The sequence below is a fragment of the Gracilinanus agilis genome, chromosome 2 (assembly GCF_016433145.1).
Source record: "Gracilinanus agilis isolate LMUSP501 chromosome 2, AgileGrace, whole genome shotgun sequence".
Lineage (NCBI taxonomy): Eukaryota > Metazoa > Chordata > Mammalia > Didelphimorphia > Didelphidae > Gracilinanus > Gracilinanus agilis.
The window spans coordinates 27406433-27432471 of NC_058131.1; the positions used below are offsets into that span (position 1 = coordinate 27406433).

At 44.5% G+C, this 26039-nt stretch overlaps 2 protein-coding genes across 2 annotated transcripts in view; one reads left to right on the top strand and one right to left on the bottom strand.

The window, feature by feature from the left end:
• SIGLEC1 (sialic acid binding Ig like lectin 1) overlaps positions 1-15585 on the top strand; it is a gene marked incomplete at its 5' end in the record, with an annotated part of 33123 nt that extends 17538 nt beyond the window's left edge. Inside the window, 11 exons of the mRNA XM_044659273.1 lie at positions 1152-1409; positions 2208-2504; positions 4942-5193; positions 6182-6472; positions 7358-7612; positions 9024-9326; positions 10153-10407; positions 11737-12036; positions 13701-13806; positions 14017-14089; positions 15035-15585. Of these exons, the coding sequence (XP_044515208.1) occupies positions 1152-1409; positions 2208-2504; positions 4942-5193; positions 6182-6472; positions 7358-7612; positions 9024-9326; positions 10153-10407; positions 11737-12036; positions 13701-13806; positions 14017-14089; positions 15035-15109 (2465 nt within the window). The remainder of the gene's footprint in view (positions 1-1151; positions 1410-2207; positions 2505-4941; positions 5194-6181; positions 6473-7357; positions 7613-9023; positions 9327-10152; positions 10408-11736; positions 12037-13700; positions 13807-14016; positions 14090-15034) is intronic.
• Positions 15586-23543: 7958 nt separating this feature from the next.
• Positions 23544-26039, bottom strand: part of LOC123233106 (antigen-presenting glycoprotein CD1d-like) — an 11634-nt gene continuing 9138 nt past the window's right edge. Inside the window, exons 3-5 of the mRNA XM_044659274.1 lie at positions 25493-25771; positions 25178-25294; positions 23544-23578 (exon numbers count right to left, since the gene is read on the bottom strand). Of these exons, the coding sequence (XP_044515209.1) occupies positions 23544-23578; positions 25178-25294; positions 25493-25771 (431 nt within the window). The remainder of the gene's footprint in view (positions 23579-25177; positions 25295-25492; positions 25772-26039) is intronic.

Consider the following 26039-nt stretch of genomic DNA (forward strand, 5'->3'; position numbering starts at 1 on the left):
TCTCCCCCTCTCTCCCCCCCCGCTCCCCCTCTTTCTCTCTCTCTCTCTCTCTCTCTCTCTCTCTCTCTCTCTCTTTCTCTCTCTCTCTCTCTCTCTTCCCTACCTTCTCTCCCTCTCTCCTCTCTTGTTTCTCTCTCTTTTCTTTCTCTCTGTAGTCTATTTAAATAAGTTAGTTAAAATACTTCTGTCCAGTAAATGCATAGTAAATTTCATTGCTGAAGGCATTAACAATTGAGAAAAGAGAAGATCTCAGGTAGGAGATGGACCTCAAGTTGAGCTCCGAAGGAACAAAGGAATTCTGAAGACAATGGAAAGAAGGGAGTTAGTTCCAAAGCTGAGGGACAGTCTGCACAAAGGCACACAAGAAGGACATGGGGTATCATGTATAGAGAAAGGCAAGTGTGCCCTTCTAGCTAGAATGTAGCATTTATGACTTTTAAGGAAAATCTATGAACCTTTCATTTCTCCAGGATTTGGGAGTTCGCTTTCTCCAGAAGTAGCCCATTTCATTTTGGTGGTGGTGGTGGGGAGCAAAGACGATGATTGTTGTTTAAGACCATCTTCCTACCTCCACAAACTGCCACTCACAAACTGTCAAGGAATCTCAAAGGATTTGTTCATAGGGTCCCTGTTCAGCCTGGAGATGAAGAAGGGGACTGACAAAGCCACTTGGAATCATCCACTCCTATCTCCTCCTTCTACAAATAAGGGAACTGAGGTCCAGAGAAAGGAAGCTGTTTGTCCATGATCATTCCAAGTTTTCTGATTTCCAGCCTAGGGTCTTTTCTTTGTTGTTGTTGATGTCATTGTTGTCTTCTTCCTCCTCCTCCTTCTTTTTTTCCTCCTCCTCCTCTTCCTCTCCCTCCTCCTTCTTCTCCCAATTACATGTACTTTGTTTCTTCTTATGCCACGTTTTCTAGCTGCCACCATGTTCTTCCCCATATCTGACTTAAATTCCGTCCTAACTAAGTGTGCCATCTTTAGCAAATTCCCTGGCCTGTTCTCTGGCTTGGCTTTTTCCTCTATGTGAATTGGAGTGATCTGTCCTCCCCACTGGCCTCACTCAGCTTGTTGGTTGGAGGGGCAGAGAATGTCTCGTTAAGTGTGGCGTGGGGGTCCTGACTCCCTTTTCTCCCTTTTCCCACTCACAGCTGCTTGGGTCCAGGTGTCACCATCTTTGGAGGTCCGTGAAGGAGAGACAGTGTCCTTAAGCTGCAAAGTAACAGGTGGGGCCCCTGATGGGACCACCTACAACTGGTACCGGGACAGCCGGCACCTCCCAGAACCTACTGCTTCCACGCTCCACTTTCCCTCTATCATGGCTGAACAGGGGGGTGCCTACCACTGTCAGGCTCGGGCCCCAGGGGGTGCCACCAGTCTCGCCTCCCCTGTCAGCCTTCATGTATCCTGTAAGTACTGCCCCTTGTTGGGGAAGTGGAGGGAGGGGAGGGTAAAGGAAGGGAGAAAGAAGAGGTGGCAGTGGAGGGTACCTGGGAAAGGGGAAGGGTTAGAGCAGTGGTTCCCAAACTTTTTTGGCCTACCACCCCCTTTCCAGAAAAAATATAACTTAGCCCCCTGGAAATTAATTTTTAAAAAATTTTAATAGCAATTAATAGGAAAGATAAATGCACCTGTGGCCATCACCGTCTCTCTGGATCGCTGAAGCACCCACCAGGGGGCGATAGCGCCCACTTTGGGAATCACTGGGTTAGAGGAAGGGAGAGAAAAGAGGAGAAGAAGGAAGAAGAGGAAGACCAGGGAAACAGAAAGAGAGAGGGGGAACCTTCTTTCAGAGTATCAGGAGTAGTCTAGCAAAGGGGAGAAGAATCATAGGGGAAGGAGGAGTAGGGAACTTTCTCAGATCACAGGAAGGGGGTCCTGAGCATTTATTCCCAGAGTTCCAGAACTTGACCCTGCAGTGATATCATATAGACTGTCCATCCTCCAAGCTGGGGTTCCTGTAAGTTCTTCTGGTGCTCAGAGGTAGTTGGAGTACTTAGCCCATCCTTGAGTGGGAGGGAGAGTCCAGTGTCTCCCATGATCCCAGAGACAAGATATCTGAGACAGGAGACCAGGCTGAGCTATCCTCAGGAGGCTGGAACCCTGGGTTTGAGGGACCAAGGTCTTAGGGGAACAGTCCCCAGAATGGGTCCATTGGGCCCATTCTTTACTTTATCCCCACTCCCTGCCCTGCTCTCTTCCCATAGACCCCCCACGGCAGCCCACCCTCACTGCCTTGCTGGAATTGGAGGCTGGAAGGTCGGGTCTCATCATATGCCAGGTGGACAGCGACCCCCAAGCCCAGCTCAGGCTGCTGAGGGGCAGCCAGCTCCTGGCCTCCTCCCAGAGCAGGATTGGAATGGATTCTTCCCAAGTGACCCGCTCCTTCAATGTCCTCCGTGTGGAGATCCCGGATGTGGGGCTGGAGGACGAAGGACAGTACATCTGTGAAGCCAGCAATGTCCTTGGGAATGCCACAGCTTCTGTAGCCTTCAGTGCTGAAAGTGAGTGTGTGTGAGGGGGGTGGGCAGAGGGGGCAGAGGGCAGAGAGTCTTTGGATGGGAGAGAAAGGGCTAATTGGTGGAACCATGGAAAGGAGGAGGGGACAATTTCATTCATTTAGTCACCAAATGACTTCCCACTCATTCATTCATCCATTCACATTCATTTATTCACTTTTACTCATTTATTCATTCTCCACTTCATTCATTTAACCAGTCAGTAAGTGTTTATTAAGCCCCTACTGTGTTCCTTTCACTTACACTCATTCATGCTTTCGTTGATTATTCTCATTCATTCATTTCCACTCATTCATTCATTCATACAATTCTTATTTTATTTATTCAATCCACAAGTATTAAGTACCTACTGTGTTCCATTCCTTTACACGTATTAATGTTTTCCTTCATGTGTTCTTATTCATTCACAAAAACACACTCAACCATTCACTCATTGATTCCTATACCCTCACTTCATCAATGAACCAGTATCGATTAAGTGTCTACTGTATGCCAGTCACTCATTCCTGTATGCATTCACATTTATTCAAAGTCATTCACTCATACATTCATTTATTCTGACATGACTTTTTTTGTGCCTGTTAGATCTATGGAGAAGGGAAGGATTTATGATCAAAAAGGGAGGATTATGGGAAGTAAATGTAAAGACTCTAAGATTCTTGCTGTAAGAGGAAGGAACAGGCTCAGAGAGGAGAGATGATACAGTGAGTGCTGAAGCTGGGATTCAAATTCATGACTCTTGCATTCTTTTGACTCATTCACACTCTCCCTCACCCAGACTCTCCACCTAGTAACCTGGCTTCCAGCTTAGACATCATAAAGGGCGATATCATAAGCAAATTAGAGGAACATGGAAAAATGTACTTGTCAAATTTATGGATAGGGGGAGGGTTTATGACCAAACAGGAGGTAGAGAGGATGATGGGAAGGAAAATGAATAATTTTTATTCTATGAAATTTAAAAGGTTTTGCACAAACAAAAGCAATGCAGCCAAAATTAGAAGGAAAGCAGGAAACTAGGAAAAAAATTTTTACAGCAAGTTTCTCTGATAAAGGCCTCATTTCTTAAATATATAGGGTATCAAGCCAAATTTATTAAAAATAAGAGCCATCTCCTAATTGACAGGTGATCAAAAGATCAGAGAGTTTTGGGAAGAAGTCAAAACTATCAATAATCACATAAAAATGCTTTATGTTACTATTGATGAGAGAAGTGCAAAGAAAAACAACTTTGAGGTATCGCCTCATACCTATCAGATTGGTTAACATGACAAAAAGGAAAAAAAGGAAAATGTCGTGCTAGATAGGATGTGGGAAAATTGAGACACTGATCATTGTTGGAGTTGTGAGCTGGTATAACCATTTTGAAGGATAATTTGGAACTATACAATTGTGTATCCTGTTTGACCCAGCAATACCACTACTAAGCCTGTCCCAAAGAGATAAAAGAAAAGGGACACGTATGTACAAATATTTACAACAGCTCTCTTTGTGGTGGCAAAGAATTGGAAATTGAAGGGATGTCCATCAGTTGGGGAATGGATGAAGAAGTTGTGGCATATAATTGTAATGTAATTATAATATTATTGTGCTGAAAGAAATGATTAGCAGGATAATTTCAGAGAAACATGGAAAGACTTATAGGAGCTGGTGCAAAGAGAAGTAAGCAGAACCAGGAGAATATTGTAGATAGTAACAGCAGTACTGCCAGATGATCACTTGTGAATGGCTTAGCTACTGTAATCAGTACACTGATCCAAGACAATTCCAAAGGACCCATGACGAAAAGTATATTCTCCTTTATGGAGAGAACTGATGAACTCTGAGTAAATTGAAGTAGACTCTCTCTGTCTTCTCTGTCTCTCTTTCCTGTCTCTGTCTCCCTGTCTTCTCTCTCTGTCTCTGTCTCTCTGTCTTCTCTGTCTCTCTCTTTCTTGTCTCTGTCTCCCTGTCTTCTCTCTCTGTCTCTGCCTCTCTCTCTGTCTTCTCTGTCTCTTTCTTATCTCTGTCTCCCTGTCTTCTCTCTCTGTCTCTGTCTCTGTCTCTCTGTTTCTGTTTCTGTCTCTGTCTCTGTCTTCTCTGTCTCTCTCTTTTTGCAACATGGCTAATATGGAGCTATGTTTTGCGTGACTTCTCATGTCAAATTGATATCTCATTGCCTTCTTAGTGGGAGGGGGAGAATTTGGAACTCAAGAAGTAAAAATAATGAATGCTAAATCCAGGCCTCTTGCCCAGGTGCCGTACATAGCCAGTTGTGCCAGAGGTGAGACTCAAGTCTCAGTGGTCTCTGCTTTGGGGTTAGATCTCTATCTTCTGGTCCACTTCCTCGGGGAAGCTAGCGTGTTTGTGCTCCCAGAAAGAAAAGGATGAGTTTATGTCTTTGCCTCTAACCTGCCCCACGTTCATTTGCCTTTCCCAATAGCCGTGGTAGTCCAGGTGTTGCCTTCTCTGACTGTGCGGGAGGGCCAAGCCGTGAACCTAACTTGTGTGGTCTCAGCGGCCGACATTTCCCAGCTCAACTACACTTGGTACCGGAATGGACACTGGCTGGGCGGTGGCCCTGCTATCTTCCTCCCCAATGTTTCTGCTGCGGATGCCACCTCTTACCGCTGTGCTGTGGACACTCACGAGGGGGTCACACGCCTCTCCTCCCCCAAGAACCTCATCGTTCTCTGTGAGTCCGGGGTGGGGGCTGGCTTCAGAGATTTTGAATTCTCTTCTGGCCTCACTCTTGAGGTCAGAGTCTGAATGATTCTCCTCTTCATTTTGGAAATGGGGGAAATGATGTGATTACCTCATACGAGCAGCAACCATGACCCACTTCTCATTTCATCTTTCCATCTCAAGGATCATCTGTGATCCTTTAGTCATCTTGGCAAATCAGGTCTAGTAGGATGACTTATTCCCATTTCACAGATGGCAAAGGCAAGTCCTAGAGAGGTTGTGTGATTTGGCCAAAGCTTCAAAGTAAGGGAAGCTGGAGCTCCAGATGGATTCCCAATCTGGGGTGGGAGAAGGGCAGAGCTATCGCTAGAGATCCTGGCCCTGGGGATAGATTTAGCTGGCTGGAATGCAGAGGACAGATTGATTTCAGGGTCAGCCACACCGGAAAGAAGGGGACAACTTGCTTTCCAGGGCCTCTGGAGGGAGAGAAGAGAAGGCAGGCCTTGGAGAAAGGTGCTCCTTGGCAAGATGCTAGGGGTGGCTCAGGGCTAGGTGGCACTATGCCACGTGGCAGTGTGGGCTTGTGGAAGTAGTGATGAGGTGGAAGGGTGGTAGTCACTGTGGGGAGAGAGTAGATGTCAAGACCCCGAGACAAAGCTCCTGTGGTGGTGTCCTAGTAATGACTGAGGCAGGAGAGAAGACAGAGTGAGGATGGGACTCAGGAGAAAGTGCATAGGCTTGTTGCCCTAGATCTGGAAGGGACCTCAGAGGCCTTGGAGTGTGGCTTTTTCATTTTACAGATGAAGAAACTGAGGCTGAGTGAACCTCATGAGTCACATGCTAAATTGGGGAATCCCCACTCTTTGCTGAGTTCCCTTTCTAGTGCTATTATCCTCCATCCTTCCTGTCAATCTGTGCCTTCCTGTTTCTTCAACACCACTCCCTGCCTCCTTCAAGAAGGCTTCTCCATCTGACCTTGCTTTTGTTTTTCTCTCTAGACCCTCCCCGGGCCCTGCGTCTGACCTCTCTGCTGGACAGCCAGGCAGGACAGCCGGCCGTGTTGCTGTGTACGGTGGACAGCCAACCTCCAGCCACCCTGGTGTTGAGGTGGGGTGGTCAGCTCGTGGCCTCCTCTTCTCCTGGGCCAGCCAGGCTGGGGGCATCCTCTACCCCGAATGCCCTTCGCTTTGAGCTCCAAGAGCAGAAGGTCCTTGGCGATGGCCTCTATACCTGTTCTGCTAAGAACTCCCTGGGCCAGGCTAACGCATCCTTGGACCTGCAGCTAGAGGGTGAGCCCTGGGCTGGAGATGGCAAGGCACGATGGGAGGAGAGCCCTCATCAACCATCCCCTCTCTCTGGACCTCTACCTGCTGCCCCTGCCTCAGTTCCCTTATCCCCTCCAGAGTTCTCCTCCAGTTTGGGGGTTTGCTCCTCATGGAGACACCTCAAAGAGGTGGAAGGGGGTGGGCACGGCACCTTTTCTACTCCCATATATCACTGGCTTCTCTTTCCTGGCCATCTGTAGACCTTTGTCAATGGACATCAAAGGATTTAAAGCTGTAGGAGACATTAAAGATCATTGAGTTCAACTCCTCATTTTACAGACAGGGAAACTGAGACTAGAGGGAGTGAAGTGACTTGTCCAAGGTGCCACAAACAACAAGCATCAGGATCAGGTTTAGAACTCAGGTCCTTTGATTTTAGACCAAGAGCTCTTTCCACTCTATCATCCACCCTCTGATTTGGGCTGAAATGCCCGCCATTAGTGTCCCTCAAATCATACCACATGGGCAGATGCCATTTTGCTTTGTTCTGGGGCTTCCCTGGAGTGTCTTGTCCAGGGGACCTCCTAAAGCAGGGAACAAGCATTTATTAAGTGCCTCGTTTTACTGTACAAGGCACTGGCCATCCAAATAAATGAATGAAATCATTCCTGCCCTCCCTCAGAGAGCTTACGCTCGATCAAGGGAGAAACCATGTACAAACAGAAATGCACACAAAGTATTTACGGGGCGATTTTGGGGCAGGGGGAGGAGGTACGCATGGGTGACTAGGGGGAGATGATGAGAAAAGGCTCCACTCTGGAACCCCAGCATCTTAGGCTCCAGGCACAGAGCTTGCCTCTTCCCTGCCTCCCTCACCCTAACCCTCGGCTCTGTTTCCTTGCCCTGCAGTCACTCGAGTGTCCATAGCCCCATCCGGTGAGGTGCCAGAGGGCACGCCTGTCATCCTGACGTGTGAGGACCCTGCTGCCAACCCCCCCACCATCTACACCTGGTATCACAATGGCCGCTGGCTCCAGGAGGGGCTCACTCGTGTCCTCCAGCTCCCGGGCACCACCAGAGCTCCAGACGCCGGGACCTACTCCTGCATTGCCCGAGATGGCCGTGGTGTCCGGAGGTCCCAACCGGCTGCCCTTCGACTCCTCTGTAAGGGGGGAACCCAGTGACAGCCAGTATAATACAAGCCCAGGCTTTGTGATTCCTACACTCAGAGATTAAAGCTAGAGGAGACCTCAGAGTCCTCTAGTCCAACGCCTTCATTTTTAGAGAAACTGAGGCCCAGAGAAACAAAGGGTTTTGCCAAAATAACCGGGCAGAATCGAGGATCCGAATCCTCTTACTTCAAAGCTAGGCTTCTTTCTGGTGCACCAGGTTACCTCAGTGGTGTTCCTGGACCCACTAGACTTCCTAGACCCAACGCTCCATTTATGAGCTGCTCAGTTGCCTTACTATGTTATAATTCTATTTTATGTGACATATATAGTTACTTCCATTCTTAGAGTAAGGAAGATCTGAATTCTAATCTGGCCCCAGACCCTTACTAGCTGTTTGACTCTGAGCAAGTCACTTAACTTCTGCTTCTTCATCTGCAAAATGGGGATTATAAAAGCACTTACCTCCTAGGGTTTTTGTGAGGATCAACAGAGATAATAAGAAAGTGCTTGGCACATAGCAAGTGCTGTAGAGATGTTACCTATTATTATTCTCTCTTTTTTAAAAACCCTTAATTTCTGTGTATTGGCTCCTTGGTGGAAGAGTGCTAAGGGTGGGTAATGGGGGTCAAGTGACTTGCCCAGGGTCACACAGCTGGGAAGTGTCTGAGGCCGGATTTGAACCTGTTACCTATTATTATTATTTCACTTGATCCTGCCGACATACCTGTGAGATAAGTGAATGATTTTTACTTTATGGATGGGGAAATCGGTTTAGAAAACCTTAATAACTTGCCCACAATCCCACAGCTAAAAATGACATTCGCTGACCCCTGTACTCTGGGAGCTCATAGTTCGAGAAGGAAAACAATTCTTGTCCTGAGAAATCCTCAAAGCCAATGAGAGAAATAGTCCTTCCCTGTAGGAAGTCTCTGATGGTGTAGTCTGAAGGGGGAGGGGGACCAAATTCCTGGTCTTGGGGAGTCTCTCATCTGATGGGGGACACACACATACAGCCTTGACTCTTGAGAGTCCCAGATCTGGTGAGGGAGATCCCAGTTCCTGCCTCGATGTACCACCCATATTGATGAGTAATACAAAATGGCTGAATCAAGCTGCAGACCAATTCTTCTCAGTTTTGATTCAATTCAACAACCTAGTTACAAGCTGAAGAATTTTTCCAAAGCTAGGAAGAATGGCCATCCTGCAGTCTAGTAGGATACTTATGTCAGGTTGGTTGATGCCAATAATTTGCTCCGTTGGGTCTAGAAGTGGCTCCATGGAAAAGGGTAGAGGCATCATGGGAGTCTTTAAGTAGGGAAGGAGCAGACATAGGAGGTTTAGGGGTGAGGCAGGCTCAGCTGGGGTCTGGCTTTGTACCCACAAGCTGGTTCTCTTGTCCCCAGATGCCCCTAGGGATGCGTTCCTGACTTCTTTCTTGGATACCCGGGCTGGCCGAGTGACTGTGGTGCAGTGTACTGTGGACAGTGAACCTCCAGCAGAGCTGACTCTTTCCCGGAATGGTGAAGTGGTGGCTTCTGGCCAGAGTCCCTTTGGGTCACTGGTGGGGAAAAGCCGAGTCCATACTACCCATAACACCCTCCGACTGGAACTGTGGGATGTCAGTATAGAGGATGAGGGCGATTACCTCTGTTCTGCCCAGAATGTCTTTGGCTCCATCACCACCACTGGACGGTTGTGGGGAGAAGGTGAGTGGAAGGGCTTGGGTGGAGAAGGTCTGAGGTACAGGGGCGTAAGGGGCCGATCAGTCCTTCTGCTTGGTTCTGGGCATCCCAAGTGGGCTGGGTTAAGGTACAAGGACAGGTGGAGTCACGGCAATCCTGATATCTTCTGTCTGATGGAGAAACAAAAGCTCTGAGTCAGGGAACCTCTGGCCTGATGGAGGACATACAGCTCACGGCTGGACGTGGGAGACATCTTCTCCGAGAAGCTCTGGTGTCATGTGGCACTCATAGTCTCTGCCCTTAGGGAGGCCCTATTTGGCTCCTGACTTTCTTGAAATTAGTCTGATGGAAGAGATGCTTAGTTTGTACTCTCTGGGGGACTGTGGGTGGAATAGTCACATAGAGGATGGACATAAAGAAATGTTAAACCACACAAGAATGAGCAGGATATTTCCTGATTCAGAAGGTAGGATGGAGTGTGTTTTGGGGGAGGGAGGGAGGGATGATGATTCCATCCTTAAGGGAGACATAGAGACATTTTTTTCTGATTCTTAAATATTAAATTAAACTCTATTAAGCTTCTCAGTGCCTCAGCTTTCTCCTCTGTAAAATGGGAATAATAAAAAAGTGGGAATGTTACTTACTATGGATGGCAATTCCAATGGGGTTATAAAGAGTCAGTCATGACCGAAAAACGACTAAGAAACAATGATGACTATTGAACAGACAGATCCAATGATTGCTTTTTGTAGTCGAAAAAAATATTGAAATGTCAGTTCACTGAAGGTGTATCGATATTATTGTCATTGTCGATGCGATCACTATTACTATTATTGGGATTGCTCCTCAGGCGTTCGCATCATGGTGGAGCCCGGCTTGGAGGTTCACGAAGGAGACTCCCTCAATATGAGCTGCCTGTTGGCCGGCAGAGCCCAAGAGAACACCACCTACACTTGGTCCTGGAATTCCCGATGGCTGCAAGAGGGTCCTGAGCCAACACTCGTGTTTTCTCAGGTGGCCAGTGCCCAGGCTGGGGTGTACCAATGCCGTGTGGATGGGTCCTTGGGGAGTGCCTCTTCTGCCCCCGTCAGCCTCAGAGTGCTGTGTAAGTGGGCTCTGAGTTTATACCCACTTGGTGGGGCCCCCAGTCCCCACTCTTTCCTCTGCCATGGCTTGGGAGGTGGTGGGGCAAGGAGAGAGGACGTGTTCTTGCTTTGGGCATAAATTCACTGAGCCTTTATAGATCTACCTTCAGGATGATCATCTGTACCTTCCCTCATCTGTCCTCTCCTTAAAGGTAGGGGTAGGGGAGGAGAGGCAGCCCCTATGGCTTCCTTCTGTCTCTTAGTTTAGGGTTAACCACTAGCAGTTCTGATAGCCGAGGAAAGTGTGGCCAGGAAAATTGTCCTTGAGTAAGCAATAGGAAAGCTGTCTTAGAACTGATTAAAAAACCCCAAACCTTTATCTTTGTCTTAAAATCAATACTAAGCATCAGTTCCAAAGTAGGAGAATGGTAAGGGCTAGGCAATGGAGGTTAAGTGACTTGCCCAGGGTCACCTATCTAGGAAGTATCTGAGATCAGAATTCAACTCGGGTCCTTCCAATTTCAGGCCTAATGCTCTATCCATTCTGTTACTTCACTGCCACAGGATAATGTTGTTTCTCTTTCCATCTTTCCTCCCTCCCTCCCTCTCTCCCTCCCTCTCTCCCTCCCTCTCTCCCTCCCTTCCTCTCTTTCTTTCTTTCTTTCTTTCTTTCTTTCTTTCTTTCTTTCTTTCTTTCTTTCTTTCTTTCTTTCTTTCTTTCTTTCTTTCTTTCTTTCTTTCTCCCCTAGCCTGTACTAAATTTCCCTGCTGATGGCACAAAAAGGGGCCCTCCCTTGATACTAGCCCTCTTCCTGGCCAGGTTCCAGCTCCTCCTGTGGTTAGCTTTTTCTTCAACTTGAACTGATTCAGTCTTTCTTTGGTCAAATTTCAAACCAGGACCAACTATCTTCAGACCTGACTCTCTATTCAATGAGCTACCTAGCTGTCCACTCTTTTGCTCTTTTTATGATTTATACTTTCCTCGTATTCTCAGCTCATTGCTTGCTTTTACTGTGATTCTCGATCTGTCTCTGGCTTTATTTCCCATTGGTTCTTTCTTTGATTCAAGGTCAGTTTCTCCTTGGATTCTGATTCTAGATCATTCTTCAGTTCTAGGCCCATTGCTAGCTCTTTCTATGATTCTAGATTGAACTCTAGAACATTTTTGACTTTCTAGTTCCTTTTCTGGCTTTCTAGATTTTTCTCTGCTTCCAGATATGGTTAGTTTTGATGCTAGGTCCATCTGAAGCTCTTTCTCATATACTGGCTTTAAAAAAATGTCTCCAACATGAAGAACTCATTCTAGGCTCTTTTTTTTTTTTTTTTTTTTTTTTTTTTTTTTTTTGCAGATGCACCACGAACACCTGCAGTGACCTCTTTTCTAGAGCCAGAGACTGGTCTTTGGGGTATTCTGCACTGTCATGTGGATAGTGAGCCCCGCTCTGAACTGACTCTTTCTCATGGAGGCCATTTCATTGCTTCTACTCGTCCCAGAAGCCATCATGATCCCCACATTCAAGTTTTAACCTCCCACAACACCCTGCGGGTGGATATCCATGATATGAATTCCAAAAACCAGGGAAAGTATGTGTGCTTAGCATCCAATGCTCTGGGTTCATCTTCTTCTTCTGTGTACTTTGGAACAAAAGGTGAGTGAAGAACTCCTAGGGAAATCAGGAAGTTCTTTTAGCATTTTCCCCAGCTCTGAGGAGGAATCATATAACCTTGTCTGCCCATCTGTCTCTGTGTGTAAACTCTGCAGGAGTTACCATGACTTTCTCTGAATGATACTTTCTATAGTTTATCAACACTTAGAGAAAGTTCTCTCGAAGGTCTGCCATGAAATTTTCTTTTAAAAATTTGGATAGTTCTTTTTCATTTGATTTGTCCTCTTTGATTCAGCAAACATTAAGTACCTAGTATGTGTGTAAAACTGCTAGGTAGTGAGGAAGTGTCTGAGGTCACATTTGAACCCATGACCCTCTGTTTCTAGATCTGGCTCTCTGTCTACTGAGCCAGCTAGTTGCCCCCTCTTTAGCTCTTTCTATGACATACTTTCTCTGATTCTGGGCTCATTGCTAGCTTTTGTTGTGATTCTAGATTCCGTCTCTGACTTTATTTCCCATTGGTTCTTTCTTTGATTCAAGATCAGTTTCTAGCTTGGATTCTGATTCTAGATCTTTCTTTCATTCTAGGTCCATGACTAGCTCTTTCTATGATTGTAGACTGAACACTAGAACATTTTCTGACTCCCTAGCTCTCTCTCATTCTAAGACAATTTCTAGCTCCTTTTCTGGCAATTTTTTTTTAAAAAAGGGTCCCTGCCTTCAAGGAGCTTAAACCCTCAGTAGAAGCAGATGAACCCACCATCATTCAGACAGGATTACTATGCCTGCCTACGGAGATGAACCAGAGCTTTAAGAGATAGGGGAATAGTTAGAACCACAATAGAGTCTAGAACAAAGACAACAATAAAGGAAAGAGCTAGACCCAATAGCTAGAGTCATGGACAGAGGCAGAATGACTAGACTGTAAGCTCCATGTATCCCATAGTGGTTGACCATAATAAGTACTTATTGGGTGGCACTTATCTCTCTTGGTTCTCCTCTGACCTATCTGGCCACTACTTCTCATTCTCCTTTGCAGGATCATTGTCCATATCCTGCTGCTGGGTTTGGGTGTACCCCAAGGCTTTGTCCTGGGTGGCTTTCCCTTTCAGCACCCTGGCTCAGTGATCTCCCCACAAAGACAGAGTTAATGTAAACCATTTCTCTGCAGATAATAATCTCTACGCCCGGCCCTCATTGTTCTCCCAAGCTTCAATCTCACATCTCTAAGGACCTGCTGGACATCTATCTCCACTGGGATGAGATGTCTTGTTATTTCTCAAAGACTCAAACTGCAGTCTTACTCCCTGGTCTTTATACTTCTCAACATTCCATTTCACACCTCTGTACCACTGGAAAGACAATTCCTCAAGCTGGGAATGGGCTGCCTTCTCACCCCCCTCCTTCTAACCTCTAGCATCCTTCAAAGCTCAGCTCAGGTGCCATCTCCTATAAGAAGCCTTTCTGATTCTCACTGATGCTAGTGGTCAGCCCTCATTACTTTGTCTTTCATTTGTATTCACTTTTATGTGTCTTGTTGTCCCTCCAAAAATATTTTTAGTACCTAGGTCTGACTCACAGTAGGCACTTAATAAGCTCTTGACTTAAATGACAAGAAGAGCCAATGGCAGCCTCCATGGGCAACGGAGGGAGAGATATGTTCTAGGGGTAGCCTCTAAGCAAACCTTGGTGCTTGGGTCTTCCAGTTCTCCATGACTTAAACCTGTATCGGGTGCTCTTCATCATCTTTGTGGTGTTGTTTTGCTGCCTGTTCCTGCTCTTGGGTCTGGGAGCTGTCCACATCTGGACTAGGTAAGCTCGTCTGGAAGGGTTTTTCTTTCCTCAGGGAGCAAGTCTGGGGGGAATACCTTGATCCGATGAAGCCCGAGCCTGAGACTTCTTCCTCAGTGTTAGAGGGATGGGGTGGGTTGGAGATGGGAATTCAAGTAGGCTAGAGTAAGTAGAGGAATTATGGAAGAAAGAAGGTGGAAAGTAAGCTTCATGCCCACTTTCCCCCTACAGGAAAAACCTCTTCTATAAGCTGAATGGAAACGAGAACCCAATGGAGATGAGTTCCCAGAAGGAAATAACCCAGGTATCTTCTTTGGCTTTAAGTCTATTTTGCAACATGTTCTCTGCCCCAGTTTCCCTCTCCTGGGGACAGTCGTGGAGATGTATGTTGGTTGATTTGATACGTGGTTGGGGAACAGGGCAAGAGCAGCAGGGGAAGGGAATAAGGAATAAGCATTTATATAGCACCAACTATGTACTAGGAACTGTCAAACATTTTTATAAATATGATCTCATTTGATCCTTACAGGTAGGTGCTATTATTATTGCCATTTTATACTTGAGGAGGCAAACAGGGTTAAATGACTTGCCCAGGTTCACCTAGCTAGTAAATGTCTGAGGTCAGATTTGAACTCAGGTCTTCCTGACTCCAAGTGTAGCACTCTATCCATGGCACCACTGGTTGCCTTCATCTTTCCTCCAGGAGGAGAATGAAGAAGAAGGGAAGACTCTTGGCAAAATGGAAGAGCCTCATTCTGGATGGAGGGCTTGAGAACAGAATAAAAAGAATCCATGTCTGCAATCTGAAGTTATTTATTCTGCCCCCTTTCAGTCATTCTCAATTCTTCCTTCTTCCTCACTCCCAACTTTCTCATTCCCATCCCCCAAAATCCAGTCAGTTGCCATATCTCATCATGTCTCCCACAACCTCTCTCACATCCCATTCTTTCCTCTTCATTCACATAGCCACCACACTAGTTTTGACCCTCAGAGCCTCTTACCTGACTTCCTAATTGATCATCCTACATCTTTTACCCCTTCCAGGCAGGCTTTCCTGATTCAAACTCTCAGCCCTTAATGAATTCAGTTTTGATTATTGTGTTTGTACTTGTTTGAAAGGTTCTGATCTCTTTGCCCATGTTCTGCATTCCTCATTAGAAAGGAACCCTGTAGGCTGTGGGATGAGGGCATCCTGTGTCCCTTGTCTTCTCTTTCCTCTGGACACGGTCCCTTTCTTCTTGTTCCAAAGGAGCCGTGGTTTCATCTGTGTCCGTGCTCTGATCACCACGATAGTGATGGCAATAAGACAAGAGCAAGAATTTAAAGACATACAGATTGGCAAAGAAGAGAGAAAAAAATTATTCTTCGATGTGGCTTCCTTAGAAAACCCAGAAGACTAGCAAAGAAAATCTTCACGACCTGTAATAGTTTGGTAAAGTAGCAGGATGCTAAATAAATCTGCAAGCATGGACAGCATTGTCACGCAACAAAAAGAGACAAAACTCATACATTCGAAGTTCTGTTCCCTGGGTTTCTCTAATGCAGTTAGATACCCCCTCCCTGCCCCATTATAGCCCTTTAAGAAATCATTACCTCAATTGCCAACACCAGAACAATTGCAACACCACTTGGTTTCTCTTCTTTTAGTTATTGGTCACTCTATTCTTAGCTAGGCTGACCAATAGTCCTAGTCTATCACTGAAGCAGTTCTCTTAAGTTCATTTCAATAAAGGCCTGCCAGGATGATTTCAGGAAGAGCTGGAAAGACCTACATGAACTGATGCAGAGTGAAATAAGCAGAACCAGGAGAACACTGTACACAGTAACAGCGATGTTGAATGATGATCAACTGTGAAAGACTTAGCTACTCTCAACAATACAACGATCTAGGACAGTTCTGAAGGACTTATGACAAAGAATGCTATCCACCTCCAGGGAAAGAACCAGTGGAGCTGGAATGCAGATCAAAGCACACTATCTTTCACATTAGTTTGTTTATGTTTTTATTTTGGGGTTTTGGTTTTATGTTTATTCTCTTACAACAATGACTGATATGGAAATATGATTTACATGATAATACATCAAATTGCTTATCATCTCCAGAATTAGGGAGGAAAGGGTGAGAGGGAGGGAGAAAATTTGGATCTTGTAATTTCAGAAGACCTATGTGTACAATTGTTATTATATGTAATTGGGAAAATAAAATATCCTTAAAAAAAAGAAAGAAAAGCCTGCCAGAATTTGGAGCTCATTGATTAGGCTTTGAGATCTCAGAGAGAATTAGGAATTTTGATGTCTAGGGGAAAATTCAGCTGAAGGAACACTTCAGTTCTGGTTGGGTGTTATTGTACTAGGACAGTGGTTCCCAAACTTTTTTGGTCTACTGTCCCCTTTCCAGAAAAAAATTTACTTAGCACCCCTGGAAATTAAATTTTTTATAATTTTAATAACAGTTAATAGGAAAGATAAATGCACCTGTGGCCATCACCGCTCTCCTGGATCACTGCAGCACCCACCAGGGGGCGGTGGTGCCCACTTTGGGAATCACTGTACTAGGATAACCCATTTTCTAGAGAGCCTAGTTGGGGCTTCTATATCCTTATGATTCTTACCCCCTCAATACCTGTAAAGAAAGACCATAGAAATAGATTTAGAGCTGAGAGGGAATTTAAAGACCAACAGATTCAACTTCCTCATTTTTCAGATGAGGAAACAACCTGTAAAGATATGATTAGGTGCAAAGTCTGTGGCAGAGGCACCATCTCCTTTCTGTAAGCTTCCTGGCACAAACAAGGAAGTGAGCCTTTTCTCTTGGTTCAATCAGGGCCAAACTCTTTCCGCTGACTGGAGCCTTGCCATTTTTTTTTTTTTTTGCCTGACAGGTAGAAGAAAATGAAATCAGTGAACATGAAGGCTTTACCAAGGAGTCAGAGGTGGATCCCTCTAGGTTCAGTGAAAATGCGCTGGCAAATCCTGGCTTCTCTAGAACAGATCTGAACAGTTTCCTCTAAACTTCTAACTTCCAGAGGGTGCTGGACAGTGGTTGTTGGAAATATGGAAGGGACAGAGCGTGCTCTCCTCTTTCCCACCTCTTGTCAACTATTGTCTCCAATGGGGATTCTAAAAGAGTTAATATTAATCTCCTAATCTTATTCCTTCCTTCCTTTTCTCCATTTCTCCCCTGACCCTGCTCCTCTATTTTCTCTCTCCTCCATAAATTGTCCCTTTTGCCCCTTCTCCTAGAAATCCAGGGAGACCATTAAAATCCTTTGACAGCTGGACATGTTTTCTTCCTCCTGCCCTTGCACCTCTTCTTCCTCCCTATAGGAGGATGGAAAAGCATCAGTTGTCATTTGGGGTTTGTACCTTGAGATAAACCATCACCACCATTATCAGGGAAGCAGCCTGGTGTGATGGACAGAAGACTAGATTTGCAATCAGTGGACTCTCTGGTTCCTACTGCCTGTGAGAATCTCGGCAAGTCAAACTTCTGGACCTCTGTTTCCTCAGCTGAAAAATAAGAAGTTTGGCCTAGAAGATCTCGATGGTTCCTCTCAGCTCAATATCTGTGGTCCTGTCATGGCCACCGCTATATTGTTCAGGTTTGGGGGAGATAAACCACAATATCTTTCCTTGGACAGATGGTCTTCCTCTGATTCCCATCTCCACTTCTATGTCAGAACTGTGATGATTACCAGAAGGAAATCTGAGGATCTACTTTTCTCTCTAGGGGCTACGGTGAAGTAGAAGTCTTATTCTAGCCTCAATTTCTCCTCTGATCTCCATCCCAGCCCCTCTGTTTTACCAGAGACTTTGGTATGGCCCGAGCAGTCAGATAAAAGTTTCTTCTGAAACCACTCCAACTCATTACCTCTCATTTCTATGAAAAGTCCTATTCTGGGATCTTATGATGCCTACAATGGAGCAGAAGGAAGTTTTGAGGTGGGGAAAATCACCGTCAGCTCCCTCTCTGCCTCGAAATAAATAGTTTTTTCTGTATCTGGCCTCTCTTTTTATGTCTCTTATTGGCTTATCTCTACCCTGAGACTCATAATTTATTCAGCATATCCTTATTTGCATATCGTCATTTCTGTATGGTATCTTCCCCATTAGACAGTTCTCCTGGAGGGCAAGAATTATGTCTTTTTTAAACTCTTTCAGACCCAACACAATGCAGTTAAACAGTTAATGCAGCTGAACTGGGGGCAGCTCAGTGGATAGAGAGAAATGGGAGGTCCTGAGTTCAAGCCTAGAGCAGACATATCCTAGCTGGGTGACCCTGGGCAAGTCACAACCCCCATTGCCTAGCCCTTCCCATTCTTCTGCCTTGGAACCAATACACAGAATTGATTTTAAGATGGAAGGTAAAAGTAAAAAAAAAAAATGCCAGCTCCTTAAGATCTGTAACAGTCTTGCTTTTGTAATTGTATCTGCCATGCTTAGCCTTGTGCTGGAGAACATTGCAAGTATGTAATAAGTAATCTTCATTGTTCATCCAGTGGTTCAGTCTTCACCATCACTTCTGTATTCCTGATCACTGTTACCTCTTCGACTTTCATAGAAACTTTATCCTGCACTTTCCCCCTTCATTGGTGCTGACCTGAGGGCTATACAATGATAAACACCCCCAGACTTGGGGCCTCTCATCTGGATCAAACATGAAGAAGAGGACATGTAGACACCACACTAAAGCCAATAAATGGCTCTCATATCTATCCACCTCCTTTTCCCCCCCTCCAAGTCCAATGTAGATTAAAAAAATAAAAGCAAAGACAGCTAATAGATCTGTAGATCATGCTGCCCTGAGGTAGGGCACATTGACTTAGAAAAGCACATATTAACATTATCTATGTTCTATTATATTTTTCTTTGCTTCGTTAAATATTTCCTTACTATGTTAAAAAAAAAAGAAAGCCTTTACCTTCTCTCTTAGAATCAAGGCTGCTTCTAAGGCAGAAGAGCAGTAAGGACTAGGCAATGGAGGCTGAGTGATTTGCCCAAGGTGAAACAACTAGGAAGTATTTGAACCCAGGACCTCCTGTCTCCAGGTTCAGCACTCTATCCACTGCTCTGCCCAGGAGGTGCTTAATATAGGAGTTCTTGGCCTGGTGGTATCTGTGAACTTTAAAAATAATTGTTTTTATTTTAAAAATTAATTTAGGGGGCAGCTGGGTAGCTCAGTGGATTGAGAACCAGGCCTAGAGACGGGAGGTCCTGGGTTCACATCTGGCCTCAGACACTTCCCAGCTGTGTGACCCTGGGCAAGTCACTTGACCCCCATTGCCTACCTTTACCACTCTTCTGCCTTGGAGCCAATACTCAGTATTGACTCCAAGACGGAAGGTGAGGGTTTAAAAAAAAATTTAAATCTGAAAATTAAGAAAAAATATATACATGCATATATATGTAAATATGTACATGTATATGTATATATATAGCTAGATTTCAGCATAATTTATTTTCTTTGTAATCCCATGCATTTTATTTTATGCATTTAGAAATATTAGAATATCATTAATATTACTATATTATTAGATTAGATTATTATACTATTAATAATATTAGGAATATTAGAATATTATTCTGAAAAATGGGAGAGAGGCTTCACCTGACTGATGGGGGGCAGGAAGGAAGGTGGGGCAGGACCCAAACAAAGCTGAGAATACTCCCCTTCTTACTGATGACTCGTCTCAACGGTGACCCCTAGTGGTTAAACAGCCACATTGGCACACCGTGGATGACTGCTGCCCCAGGTTAACTTGTTCTGGAGGACCAGAGCAGAGCCTCACCTTACCTTCAGGAGCCTGGGAGGGATGTTGGCTCTCCGAGAGGCTTCTGGTAACTGCTCACACCTGTCTCTGCTGTTGGTCCAGTCTTCTGAAGGGGTTTAGTCTCCCCCTTCCGTGGGTGCCTGCTGCCTCAGCCTCATCACTTTATTTATTCTTTTCCTCAGAATCTTCCAAAACCACATCCAAAAAGACATCACCAGATTGGTGAACTCTAGGGAAGTCTTGACTCCATTTCCAAAGCCTGATGTCTCTTTACCATTGCTCTCTTTGACAACTTATCCATTGGGTGGTTTATATAGTTTGAGTGTCAGACTCTTAACTGAGATATTTTGCTCTAATATTTCCCCCCGCCGCATAGTTTCCCTTCTATATGAATTGCTAATGCCACGCAATTTTATTTTTTTAAATCTTGTAAAAATGTTTTTAATTTTTAATTTAATTTTTATTATTGTGCAAAGCACATTTCCCTATTGGTGGTTGTTGTAAGAATACATTCACACAAAATTGAAACTCCAAAATAAAACCCCAAACCCATTGATGTGAAAGATAGTGTGCGTTGGTCCACATCCATGTGGCACCGATAGTTCTTTTTCTGGAGGTGGGTAGCATTCCCCGTCCTAAGTCTTTCAAGATTGTTTCAGATCATTGCATTGCTGAGAGCAGCCAAGTTTTCACAGTTGACATTTAAAAAAGTATTTTGGAACCTTCTCTATCCCTTGTTTGGTTTAGAATTGTTGTTCCCCTCTTTGGGGGCAGCTGGATGGCTCAGTGAGAGGCAGGTCCTGAGTTCAAATCTGGCCTCAGACACTTCCCAGCTGTGTGACCCTGGGCAAGTCACTTGACCCCCATTGCCTAACCCTTACCGCTCTTCTGCCTTGGAGCCAATGCACAGTAGTGATTCTAAGATGGAAGGTAAGAGGTTTTTTTTTTTTTTTTTTTTTTTAACCCTTACCTTCTGTCTTGGAGTCAATACTGTGCATTGGCTCCAAGGCAGAAGAACAGTAAGGGCTAGGCAATGGGGGTCAAGTGACTTGCCCAGGGTCACACAGCTGGGAAGTGTCTGAGGCCAGATGTGAACCTAGAACCTCTTGTCTCTAGGCCTGGCTCTCAATCCACTGAGGTACCCAGCTGCCCTCTGGAAGGTAAGAGTTTAAAAAGCATTGTCCTTCTGGGACAATGTCTTGCTTGGCTGCTTCTCATCTTCCTCATCTACTCGTTCTCTTAAACAAAGGCTATATTTCTTCATAGGTCTTTTCCATATCAATGCAATTCCATAGTTTGTGCTGTTTTTTAAAAAAATCTATGTTAATTGTTTTCCTGTTATCAGCCCCTTTTAAAAAAATCCTGAGAATGAATCCAACTTGGTCATAGTGAATAATTTTGGATATGTTGTTGTAGTTTTTTTAATAGCATTTTATTTTTAAAAATTTGCATCATTATTTGTTTGTAATATTGTTTAATAGTTCTCTTTCTTTGCTTTATCCCTATCTGGTTTAGATATCAGTCTATATCTCTTTTATTGAATTACTGTTGACAAAAGAAATTAGAACCAAATGTCTGATGATGTAGTATTCTGTGCTTAGCTTGTGCATGGAACAGTCCTTGAAGGCATTCTGGATAGGACATGTTGGAGCTTGGACTCTATTGGCACAGTCTTTGGGAACCCAGCATCATTTATTTGCAGAGCCTGGTGAGACATTGGAGGTAGACTCTGGTGGAAGAATGATGATCATGTTGATGATGATAATAATGATAATATATAATAACAATAATCCATTCACATATTTGCATGTAATATATAAATGTGGTCAGATTTGATCAGGTAGGTTGGAGTGTGGTGCTAATGATGTCACTCCTGTTGGGACCAATTTATCCTTTCAGCCTTAGCATGGATCAAAAGCCAACTGTGTCAAGCCCTGTGTCTTGGTGTCTCTAGAGAGCAATCTCAGTTGTTCTTAGGCTGTGGGGGAAGTAGCTACCCATCAGACTTTTTCTTGTCAAAGCTGGGTCACATATCTGGGCAGGTAGCTCTCTGGAGAGATTACAGAGAACTTTCATAAAGAAATCGAGGACACAGAGGTTGGGGAATGTGAGATTTGATGGAACAGTGTCTGGATCCTGACAAATTAAGAGTTGAAATCTGAGATAATTAAGAAGAAAGGAAGAGAGAACTTAGCTACCCTCAATGATTTCAAGTCACTAGATATCTCCTAGGGTAAGGATCGGGGAAGGTGTCAATCATCTAATCACTTCACCCCACTGAGAGTTACTAACAAAATACATTCTTCCTGACACTTTTATTAGGAGAGAATGTCTTTACTGAGTTAACCAACCCAAAGAATTACAAAAGTCTTTCATCAGTCAGGAAGGAGGAAAATGTTTCTAGCCATTGGATGAAATGAAATAAGGTTATTCGGGAAATGTATTAGGATTGGCTGAAGAGACTCATTCAGGCCAAGTCTTGGATAAAAGAGAAAACCATTTCAGAATCTGGGAACTGAGTGGCAAGAATGTGGAAATAATTCCAGCAAGACCCATAGAGGAAATTGTCTGTTGGAGAGAGGGGAAAGGAGAGAACAGCAAAGGCAGACAATAGCATGTGCTTTGGGATTGGAGGACAAAGTAGATAAACTGAGTAAAAATAGCTTCTGGATGCTCTAAGAAGCACAGCAGAAAGCTGTACCATACTCAGTGGGGGACTTCATGATGACCATTTTTAGGGGAGGAAAATACTCTCAGAAACCAGGAGCTGTGAGCTGCCTCTTCATCAAATGTGTTCTCTAAGCTTGACTCTACTTCCCCTTAGAGCACTGGGCTTGGAGTCAGGAAGACCTGAATTCAAATCTGGATTCATACACTAGCTCTGTGACCCTGTGAAAGTCATTTTATCTTGTTGCCTCAGTTTTATCATATGTAAAGTGAGTTGAAGGAGATGATGGCAAACCACTCCAATTATGTTTGTCAAGAATACTCTAAATAGGGTTGTGAAGAGTCAATCAAACTGAAATGACAGTAGTGTGAATAGAGAGAGAAGGGGACATGTACAAAGATGAGGTGAGAGTAGAAAAGACAGAGGTTAGCAATGAGTTGGATATGTGGCATTTTGGTAAGGAGCCAAGCATGAAACCAAGGTTGTGAGTCTGAGTGCCTGGGAGGAATGTAATGTCCTTGATAGTGAGAGGGAAGTTCTGAGGAGAGGAGGGTTTATTTTGAGGTAAGATAATGAGCTCAGTTTTGACCATATTGAAGTCTAGTATGAGATGTACAGAAGAGAATAGGTGATGTAGGACTATAACTCTGGCTAGAGATGGGTGTTGGATATATCCGGAATCATCTTCATAGAGGTAACAATTCAACCCACAAGAGCTGAGGAGATCCCAAAGCCAGATAGTTTTAATCAAAAAGAGAAGAGGAAGGGGGAGCTAGATGGTACAGTGGATAGAACATTATGCCTGGAGTTGGGAGAATTTGGGTTCAAATCTATACTCAGATGCTTCCTAGATGTGTGACTCTGCGTGTGAAGATAGGATTAACTCTCTCCTTGTCTATTTTTAGCTAATCAAATCAAGAACTTAAATTACCGCCAGTTACCATTAAGTATGAGAGTTCAGAAGTCATTTACTAGAGTAAGTGCAACTCCAAAGGTCACTGTAGTGTGCCACCCCCCCAGGCAAATTGAAAGACTGCAATTGGTTTCTGTGAAGGAGGAATGACAGGAAATGACATGGAAAAAGTGATATAAAAAGAGACCAACATGGTCTAGCATGCATTCCTTTCTTTGCTTCTGGAGAGATTGGTTCCAGAGATTCATTCCCTTCCTGGCCTTTGGAGAGATTGGTTCTGGAGATTCCTTTCCTGACTTGAAGGAGACCTTTTCCCTGGATCCTGTATTGGCTTGCTGGGTGAGTGACTGAGATTTCTGCCTTGGATTTGGAGGAGACTGTGTTCATGGAATCCTGGCTGAAGATACTACTGGGACTTCTGGCTGAGGAATGCCAGGAAATCTGCATAGGGACAAGGGATATGGGGAAGGTCCTGTGGGGCTGTCTCACTTCACCAGAGAAGGGCTGGTAGGCTTGTTAAAATAAGTCTCTTTAGCTAGATTTTTCCACTTTCACTCTTTCCAACTCTTTGTAAATAAAACTGCTAAAAGTCATTTTGACTTAGGCTATAATATTTTAAATTTGGCAACCAAAATATTACTTTATAATTCTCATATTTAGCATAAAACCTAAATTTTTAACTCTTACATTAGTTGGCAGACCACAAAGGTTGATGAGCACCCTCCATCTGATAATTTCCTTCACCTTTTACTATCTCTAAAACCATTCCTCAGTCAGCTTTTGGTAACCAATTCTGGAGTTACAACTTATAGCTATTGATCTGTTTGTTGCCCAAAAGGGTAAGTCCTAAATCTTTTTTTCTTTCTTCCTTAAACCGAAAACAGTTGAATTACCTGCTACTGCAGGGTAAGCTGGCTGTTTTTTTCTTAGATAACAATTAGCGGCCCTCTGGGTTCCACCTGGGGAGATGCTTCCAAACCAACCCCCAACTCCCCCACCCCACTTGCCTCATGGAGAAGCAACCCTGTCCCTACAAGCTTCCAACTTGGAGCCCAAAATTCTTTAAGGTCTTTCCAAACCCCACTGTCTCTACTAGGGAGAGCAGTCAGTAGAAACAGGAGCAACTAAAACTGTTCCTTTAATCCTGAAAAGCTTTCAAATCCATTAAGAGTAAAATACCAGCAAACTATTTTTTGCCAAGCAGCTCCCTGGAAGTATGTGGTAGAAACACGTGGTAGAAGCATGTGGTTCTGGTGGTTTTTGGGCAAGTCACAATGTCCTTGCCCTTCTGTTTTAGAGTTACTAGGACAGACGGTAAGAGTTACGTGAGAGAGAGAGAGAGAGAAAGAAAGAGGAGAGAGAGAGAGAGAGAGAGGAGGTGTGGCCTGGAACAGGATCTTTGAGGACACCCATGGTTAGCAGGTATCATATGAATAATAATAATGATGCTGATGAAGATGATAGCTAACATTTACATCATGTTTATAGTGTGCCAGACACTGTGCTAAGTGCTTTACAATTATTATGCCATTCTGTCCTCACAACAACCCTGGGAAGTAAGTGCTATTATTATTCCCATTTTACAAATTTTACTTGCCCAGGGTTACAAAGTAAGTATCTGAGGCTGGATTGGAACTTGGGTCTTCCTGAATAAAGAACAAGCTAGGCTAGGCTATCAGTGCAGAACTATCCAGGTGAATGGATAAATTTTACTAGGTGATTTCTATTTGTTTTCAGGTCTGAGGTTCAGTTTGTAAAGAGTTTCCCCCATGACAGTGTTGCATGTTGTCAAGAGCCTTATCATCATGGCTATTGTCATCATCACCACGTCATCCCATCATCATTGATAACAGCAGATAACACCATCAGTCTTGTCACCATTGCCATCATTGTTACCATCACCATCTTGTTCACTAGCATCACGATTTTCACATTTTTCCCCATGACTACTGTTGCCACCACCATCCCCATCCCACACATTTCCACAATGCTTTAAGGATTGTGCAGAGCTCCTCATGAGTGGTGGCCCCATATACTTACCTCTTTTCCTCTTCTTCCATATGAGGAAAGCAAGAGCACAGCTCAGTAACAGGGTGATCACTGCCACGATGCTCAGGGCCACATACCAAAGCCCCACCTTAGTGGGCTTTACAGGGACTGGGAGAAATGAAAGATGTCAAACAAATGGGGTGGCAGAATCTTGAGAGAAAGCAATGATTGGTGTAGTGAGAGGGCAATAGAATCATAGCTGGAGTCCTGCCCCAGGTGCCCTCTCCCTGGATAGGGGCTAGAGAGGCTAATTCCAAGTGATGGTCTCCTAGGGATGGCTCAGGCCAGTGTGAATGGGACACTCACCAGGGTACACAGCTGGAGTCTCTAGCTCATTGTGCTTCACCACACAGGTATAACCTGTCCCGGTGTCCCTTGACTGGAGCTTCAGGGTGATTTGGAGGTAGAAAGTGGCATCAGTGTTGGGTAGGATGCCACTGGAACTCTCCTGTCCCCACACATCCAGTTGCTCATCCTTCTCCCAGTGTAGCAGGATAGAGCGAGGATAGAAGCCTCTGGCTGTGCAGGAGAGAGTGATGTTGCCATCTGGGTCATCATAACGGGACACGGTCACCTCTGGCGGCACTGTGGGCAGAGGTCAGAAAAGAATGAATCTTTTCCAATAGTCTCTGGATGCTGGCTCTTTCCTTCCTTTCTATCCTCTTCCCACCTTGGCTTCCTTATTGTTCTAAGTCCTTCCACATTGACTGAGACCCAGGAAAGCCATGAGTTCCAAATCTTTTATTCCTGATTTGCCTAGTCCTCTGTATGAAAAAAAGGGTTCTAAGTAAAAGTAATGTTCCCCTCCCTCCCTCCCTTCCTCCCTTCCTTCTATCCCCCTCCTCCCTCCCTC